General features: G+C 31.4%; 1 protein-coding gene across 1 annotated transcript; it reads left to right on the top strand.

The window, feature by feature from the left end:
* The first annotated feature begins 1,177 nt into the window (after positions 1-1,177).
* LOC137824870 (putative lipid-transfer protein DIR1) lies at positions 1,178-1,489 on the top strand. The gene has a single exon (XM_068630550.1). The coding sequence runs from the start codon at positions 1,178-1,180 to the stop codon at positions 1,487-1,489; it is 312 nt and encodes a 103-aa protein (XP_068486651.1).
* Positions 1,490-9,113: the final 7,624 nt, after the last annotated feature.

The following is a 9,113-nucleotide window of genomic DNA, read 5'->3' as shown; positions in this document are numbered from 1 at the left end:
ATGCCTCTAGGAACCCAAGGAATGGACAGTTGTTGATTCACAGACTCAATTCTAACTAAATACCTTCTAATATTCCTCCATGCTTTTAGTTTAATTTTTAATTCAATCTAATTAAATATTATATTGAATTAAGTTGAATTTACCCTTTAGTTTAACAATTTATTCTAATTAAATAATTAAGTTGAATTAGAATAAGTTAAATCAGATTATCATGTTAAATAATTTTAAAAATACCTTAAATTCAATATTTATAAGATAGCAATAAAATTTACAATATAAAACAAAATAGTATTTTTTAAATAGTGAGATATTAAAACAAGAAAATAAATTTATTTTATAACTTGTACTGCTGAAACCATCTCGGTCTAAGCAACTAAACACTTGTGGTCGAATATCTCTAGTGACGTGGTCGAAATGGTTCTCCAGAATCTAACATAATTTGCATAATCATGATACGAAATGTTATTCTAAAATTGAGATTAACTCGATGACTCACCCTAATATAGACCAGTATCGGAGGTTCATTACTATCTTTTTGCAAGTATTTCACCCTCATCGCTGAGGATCAAAGTCTGCGTGATATGAGTGATAAGGAGTATTCATAGGAACAAGAAGAACACTTCCCGACCATACAAGAACATAACTCAATATAGTCTATAAAAAAAATTGTAAGAAATGTAATCTTTACTCGAAATAGCATATAATATATTTATTCATAGAATAACACTTATAATTATTAAGTGTAAAATGTGATTAAATTAGTTGAATTATGTGGATGGGTGATGTATGAATTAACCTACTCACACCCTTAATTCCATGCCTGCATCTGATGTTGAATTTTATTTAAAGATTGAAAAAAAGGTAATTATATGTAGTTCCATACTTGAAATTTCTCATTGTAAAGTGATTTTGGCATCATTATCCATATTTGAATATTGTGACCCGTCATAAAATTCCACGACCAATGCATGATTAGAAATCCTATATATAATATATAATAACAGAAAGTGGCACAAGAATTGTACCCCGTGACTCCATATACTGCCAATTCTTGATCACGGGTTCATAACTTGTGGTTAATTTTAGAGCTCCTCTCTTTATAACTACCCTGTAGGAATCATAGATTCAGAAAGCACAAGTTTGAAACTTTGAAGCGATTGAGTTAGAGAGATCAGGGATGGAAGAAAGGAAGTGGGTGGCACTACAAGTTATGGTGGTGGTGGTGGTGGCTTCTTGCATGTGGAAAGAGTGCAAAGGTCTGAGTTTTTGTGATATGAATGAAGAGGGATTGGAGGCATGCAAGCCCTCAGTGACTGAGCCAAACCCAGTTGATCCATCTCCTGAGTGCTGCAAAGCTCTTGCTGGTGCTGACTTGAAATGCCTTTGCTCTTACAAGAACTCTTCAGAGTTACCTTTTCTTGGAATTGACCCAATTCTTGCTACTTCACTTCCTGCAAAGTGCAATCTCACTCCTCCAGATAATTGCTAAGCTTGCCTCACCATTTTCTTCTTTCTGTCTTCTAATCTTTTCTCCAAATCACCTAGAGAGAAAAACCAAAATAATTGTACTTTTTTTTTAATTTCTTTTTTGTTGTACAATATAAGTACCCGTGTTATCTTTCTTCTTGGTTGTATACACCATAAGTTTATGTATTTAAACGTTTGAGGTTTGATCCACAAAGAAAATTTTACACTTTTCAACAATCAACAAACATTTTTGTACTTGAGATTATCCTTCACGATATTATTAATTCTGAAACTAAAGATATTTGAATAACTTCGTAAAATTTTATACTTTCCTACAATGAACAATCAAAAAAGATTTTTTTTTGTTAATTTAATCCTTTGAAAGAAAAGTGAATAATATAACTTCTACAATTATTTACAAAACAATAACAAAGAATTTACACTAAAATCATTAAAATATGAATGCTTAACATATCTATTAAAAATCAATTTATTACTAATCCATATATAACTATGGCGTAAATGAAACAATTATAATGGAAAGATTCCTACTTGTACATGGCAACAGGGGTAAGTGACGACGACATAACGAGGTGATAGTGGCATTAGGCTAAAACAAACTATGAAGAGGAGAATTGAGTTTGAGAATGTCATTAAAATCATGACAATTCATCAACCTATAGCACAAGATAGACCCACATGTTAAAATATAGGATAGAGTCTAAAAATTGAATAATTCACAATGATTTATACTGTTACCAATATTGAGTCATTGTTTCACTTGTAGACTTAAGAATTACACAAAGTTCTAAGAAGAGATAAAAAAAAATGAAAGAGATAAATTACCAGTTTATAGCAAAGGTATATAAATATACTACAAGAAAATGCATATTAACCGCATAATACTTACGTCGGTTAAACCCAAACATCGATGATGTAAAGAAGATATTATGTGAGCAATCCGACACATAAAGGAGGCACGAAAAATGTAAAAATAATAATAATATTGGATTTTAACATAATTAGGGTTGGGTCTCTGGCTTGATCGATGATAATGTAAAAAAAAAAATATATTTAATTGGTGCGTTTATTAATTTTTTTTTATTTTTTGAAAAGATATATTTATTTTAAATTTATAATATTATAATATATATTTTAATTTTGAATAATTTATTGTATGCATAATTTTATTATGTGTATAGATTTATTTATTTTGAATTTAATAAATTTTTAATATTATAATAAATATTTTAGTTTTGAATAATTTATTTTGGAATGAAATTTAAATTTTCATATAAGTTAATTAAATTAAATTTATATATTTGATTAGGTATTTAATATTAAAATTATTTAAATAAATTATTATAAAAAAATTAGAAAGAATTGAAAAATATAAAAAAAATAATAATTGAGTAAATAAATAAAAGATATGCATTTTAAATTTTGTAAATGTTATATAAAATATAAATTTAGGGATATAATTTTAACATGAAGTAATTAATGTAAAGTTTAATGGATGTATTTAAAAATAAAGAAGCAATTATTGTCATAAAATCTGAAACTAATCTTAAGAAAATAAAAAGTGGGATAAAACCTTTGATTGGTAACTTAAATAAATTTTAATCTCATAGTATCTGTAATGGATAAAGGAAAAAATTATTTTGAATTGGAGATTTCCCTTTGATCACTACAAGAAAATCATGAAATAGAAACCAATTTGTAGAAACCAAAATAATTAGTTGCAATAGTAACTAAATTAGAGACCATTTAGAAACTAAAAAGAAATTTGGTTTCTAAATTAATTTCTATTATTGTTAAATAGTTTCTAAATTGGTATCTAATTAGCAACCAAGGTTTTTGCTACCAAATTTAGAAACTAAATAATTGGTAGTTAAAACCTTAGTTGCTAATTAGATACTAATTTAGAAACTATTTAACAATAATAGAAAATAATAGAAACTAATTTAGAAACCATTTTATTTTAGTTTCTAAAATGGTCTCTATTTTAGTTCCTATTGTAACTAATTATTTTGGTCTCTAAAAATTAGTTTCTATTTCATGATTTTCTTGTAGTGGATGTCCATTGTGATTTAAAAGATATTACTTCTTATAAATGAAGCAAAAGGTCATTTTAAAGATTTATCCACAAAGTACGTAATACATACATTAAGAGTGAGTGTGAATGAATAATTTATTCTTAATTGTTAGATTATTACAATACCGAAAGTGTCCCAAACTTCACCACATGTTCTATAAATGCAAATTGAATATATAACATAATTGTTCTTTAGTTATTGGACCTTTTTTCCATTTTCTTATGAAGGAAGATGTGACTAATTCAAGATACGAGTGTGTTTTTACAAGCAACCATTTAGGACATACCATGCAATAATTGAAATTTTTAATTTAAATATAATAGTAATAAAAGAAATGAACAAAAAGAAAACATGAATTCTTATACTTACTGAATATGACCTCCAAAAGAAGTTGACATTTTCCAAATGAAGCACATAATAATGTAGTAAGTTTTGAGTCACGAGATGACACATGTGCAATATTTCCTATAAGTGCATTAATACAGTTCCCCAATGCATTGAAGAACAAACTCATAGATTTAGCTTCTATTAACGTATGTCATTGACCTCATATTAAGCAAGATAGATGTTGTACCACGTAAAACAATCTTCATTGCATGAATAATAGGTCTTTGACATCTAGTGATTTTACTAGACTTAGTTCTTAATTATGCCATTATATGATTTCATATATTTTCTAGAGCATTTATGTACCACACTCTCAATCAACTTTTATCTCTCAACAATAATAAATCTAATATTACTAGACTTAGTTCTTAATTATGCCATTATATGATTTTACATATGATTTCATATTTTTCTAAAGCATTTTTGTATCATACTCTCAATCAACTTTTCTCTCTCAACAATAATAAATCTAACATATGTAAACCCATTTTGATTGGATCCGATATAGAATGAACTTAGAATCATTGAATCGACTTGATCATCAAATTTTGGATTATAAGTTCATAACCCTATTCTATTGCCATTTTGGACGAAGATTATCTACTAATTTTTTTATTGCGGTTAGTAAGGTAAGAGTTGAACTAAGAAATAGATTCTAGAAGTTAAAAAAGGGTATCCTGGGCAATTCCAATAATAATGTTCATTGATATTCATGGTACAATAGATGCTATCACACATACAATCATACTTAATTCGATTGAATGTTTTGATCCGAAAGGGGACCTTCTATAATTTCACACCTCAGGAGTTATTTCTTAGTTTCATCTAGTCATTAATAACTTGATTATGGTAAGGATAAATAATTTTCCAAACCAATGTTTAATTTGTTAGAACGTATGGCTTTAAACTAGAGGGGGGTGAATGGTTTAAAGATGGTTTTCACAAACTTTTAAGCCTTGAATGAAATTACTTCGAGAATATCTAGATTAAGAAATCAGTTTTTCAAAATACAAAGCAAAAAGCACAGCACCAGAAAAACAATCAGTTGTTTCGCAGAAACAATCGGTTGTTTATACCAGTTTACAAATATAAAAACTAAATTTAAAGAGTTAAGGGGTAGAGAAAATGCACACAGAGATTTATATTGGTTCACTCTAAACCCAGAGCTAAAAGGTTTAAGAATGCTTAAACTTTGGATTCAATCAAGAGTGGATTTACACAGATAATCTACCCCTGATCCTATTCTAAAACACCTCAGCAACAGCAAGCACATCCAGCCTTCCATCAAACTTCAAAGGGTTTGGATTCTTTAAAGCTTGAACACACTTGATTCAACAATCTCCCCCTATTTGATGAAGACAGATCCCTGGTTGCTTGTGTTGGATTTGATTGAATCTGAAGCATTTCCTGTAAAAACAGCATATATACAATCCAATGTTTCCTACAGCAGCATGTTAGATTTTCACATGTTGAAAACAATATTTCAGACAAACAATCGATTGTTTACACGAAACGATCGGTTGTTTCTATCAACAGAAGCAGAAACAGTTTTGATATCAAAGATTCCAGCAGATTTAAACACATTCAGAGAAGGATACACAAGAACCAATCAATTCTCCCCCTATTTGTCTTCACAAATAGACTCTAACAGTTATTTAAAACAGATTTAGGAAAGATTTTGAAGGTCAAGGATACCTAACTCATTTCGCAAAAAGAAGAACCTCTCTTTTGGTAGTGGTTTTGTGAAGATATCAGCTAGCTGCAGTTTTGTCTCGACAAACTTCACTTCACAGTCCCCATTGCTCACATGATCCCTGATGAAATGATGGCGTATCTCAATATGCTTAGTTCTTGAGTGTTGAATCTGATTTTTGGTAAGATTGATAGCACTTGTATTGTCACACATCAAAGGGACCTTGCTGATTTGCAATCCAAAGTCTGCAAGTTGCTGTTTGAGCCATTGGATTTGTGCACAACAGATTCCAGCAGCTATGTACTTAGCCTCGGCAGTAGAGAGAGCCACACAAGCTTGCTTCTTGTTATGCCATGAGATGAGGCTTGAACCAAGAAGGTGGCAAGTGCCACTTGTGTTTTTCCTGTCTAGCTTGCATCCTGCAAAATCAGAATCTGAATAGCCAATTAAATGAATGGGAGAGTGAGAAGGATACCATAACCCAACAGTTTCGTCAGATCAATCGGTTGTTTTTCTGGCAGTTTCGAAAATGACTTTCAAAATCTATCTTGCTTGTTCTGTGGGTTAAAACCCAATTGTTTCGTCAGATCAATCGGTTGTTTTTCTGACAGTTTCGAAAATGACTTTCAAAATCTATCTTGCTTGTTCTGTGGGTTAAAACCCAATCCAACTTTTCCAAAAACACAGTTTTGAGATGCCAAGACATTCTCAAAGTTGGATTGACCTTTAGAAAGCTTATCCACAGTTTTAACAAGATAATGAACTTTCTTTTCAAGATTTTCGCAATTTTCACAAATAAGAGTATCACACTTGCAAGAAGAGTTTTTGTAAACAATTTCAAGGTTTTCAAAATCTGTTTTTGAATTTTCCAATTCCTCTTCTAGTGTTTTGACTCTGTTTTCAAGCCAGCTATTCATTCCCTTTAACCTGTTGTTCAAGAGGGCCAATCGGTTAGCTTCTTCATGTGTTTGTTGAAAAGCTTGAAGCAATTGACTATAATTCTCAGAATTTGAGGAGTTAGAGGAACTTACACTACTTGAGTCATCTTCCTTTTTGGCCATGAAGTAGAGGTTGAGGCTTTTTCTGTTTTGCCTCTTTTTCCTTCGTGCTTGACTTCTTGACCTTACTTCCTTTAATTCATTGGTGTTCCCATGAGTAGCTTTGAGTGTGTCCCACATCTCTTTAGTAGATTTGCATTTTGATATCCTGAAAAACTCATTAGTATCTAGTGCAGAAGCTATTATGTTTTGAGCAGTACAATCAAGCTTGGCCATCTTACATTCTTCATTGGTCCATTGGGACCAAGGTTTTGCAATAAAAGATCCATTCTTTTTAAGCTTTGGAATGAAAGGGTCATTTTCGATTGAATCCCAAATTCCTTGATCAATGGATTCAACAAAGATTTTCATTATATCCTCCCAATACTTATAATTCAAACCACAGAATAAAGGTGGTTTGTAAATTTAAGCACCTTCCTCAAAAGATAGTTTTCCAACCATTTAAAAAGATTTTCGGATCAAACTTGAGTATCTTTCAAGTACCAAGCTCTTGATTCCAATTGTTAAAATGTATGGCTTTAAACTAGAGGGGGGTGAATGGTTTAAAGAGGGTTTTCGCAAACTTTTAAGTCTAGAATGAAATTCCTTTAAGAAAACTTGATTCAGAATTCAGTTTGCCAAAAAACACAAAGCAATTTAGCACAGCACCAGAAAAACAATCGGTTGTTTTGCAGAAACAATCAGTTGTTTATACCAGTTCACAAATATAAACTGAAATTAAAGAGTTCAAGGGATAAAGAGAATGCACACAGAGGTTTATACTGGTTCACTTTTAAACCAAGAGCTACATCCAGTCTTCCCAGAAACTACTGGGGAATCCACTAAGCAATCAACCCTAGATTACTTACAACAACATCAAAGAAGTGACCTTGATCCCCTCAAGATACACACTTCCTTTGGCTCAGCACAAACACCACTAAGAATGCTGATCTTGACAACCTCAAGAGCACACAACAGTTCTCAGCTTCACACACAGAGTTTCTTCAAAGTACAAAAAGGATTACACTTGTTACAGAAAGATCTGAAATCAATACAAGATGAAAATCCTATTCCACACTCTCTTGATCAAAGCAATCTCAAAGCAAACTTCAACTCTTCAAAAGAAAAATCAGTGAAAAACTCAAATATGTTTTTCTTTGATTAAATCTCAGTTCTTGTTTGTTACATAATCTGAACAAACTATTTATTGCTTTCAAAGACTGGTCAAAGCATTTAAAACTGGAGCGTAATCAGTTATAAAATCATTTAATGCTCAATCAAAGCACAAAACAGTTTTCTGTTATCGTCCCAAAACAAACAATCGGTTGAATACTCGAATCAATCGGTTGTTTTGGTTTGACAGCAAGTCAACCATCAAAAACAGTTTTTAGCCTTTCTAAAAACACCTAAGTATAAAACAATCGGTTGTTTCGACAAAACAACAGGTTGTTTTTCACTTAGTTTGAAAAACACTTTCAATTAAAAGGTTTAAGAATGTTTAAGCTTTGGATTCAATCAAGAGTGGATTTACACATATAATCTACCCCATATCCTATTCTAAAACACCTCAGCAACAACAAGCACATCCAGCCTTCCATCAAACTTCAAAGGGTTTGGATTCTTCAAAGCTTGAACACACTTGATTCAACAAAAGCTTCTTTATGCCATATGGTTAGCATACTCCCAGCCTTATTTATGCCTTCATTATGTAGCCATCCTCTGTTACTACCCCCCACATAGAAAATCATCTAGCATTCAATAAAGAAATTGTTTTTGTTTCTTGTATACCCATTATTCATGCTCCTTTTTTGGAAATTATTTGTCTCAAATATCTCGTTTTAGTGACACCTCCTTACCCTCTAATGTTCAAACTTATAATTATCATAAAAATCGATTTTTGTTACCCTCTTCGCCCCTTTTCATAACCTCTATATTCCTCTGTTCCATATGCTTTAACTCTTTAATTACCTCCTCCTCATCTCCACATGTTATTCCTATTTATTTGCTTAGCTCCCATAATGTGATTGGTTCAACTATATCTACAGAATTCCAAAAACGTCTATTGTAATTAATAATATCACCATCAGATATAGAATGACACACTAAATTTATAGCTAACCTGAACGTACTATTGTTCCCAAAATGTAGGGGTTCCATTCCTTATTTTTTTTCCAATAGGGCTGCATACTTAATTTCACCACTTCACACAACCTACACCACCAATGCTCTCGTGGAGGAGTAATAAAATTACCTCCCATCGTGACTCTATCTTTTTCTAAGAAACGTGATAGAAGTAATGATGGAAGAGGGCCAAGCACAACCTCACATAAAAAGACAAGAGCCAAGACATGAGCATCCAAAGCCAAACCAAGAGCGTCTAGGCCAAGCAAATCCATGAAGATTTGTATATGCTACATGAAGGCCCATTAAGGG

The sequence above is a fragment of the Phaseolus vulgaris genome, chromosome 8 (assembly GCF_000499845.2).
Source record: "Phaseolus vulgaris cultivar G19833 chromosome 8, P. vulgaris v2.0, whole genome shotgun sequence".
NCBI classification, from domain to species: Eukaryota; Viridiplantae; Streptophyta; class Magnoliopsida; order Fabales; family Fabaceae; genus Phaseolus; species Phaseolus vulgaris.
The sequence above is the reverse complement of the archived record's forward strand: the minus strand, read 5'-3'. Positions and strand labels throughout refer to the sequence as shown.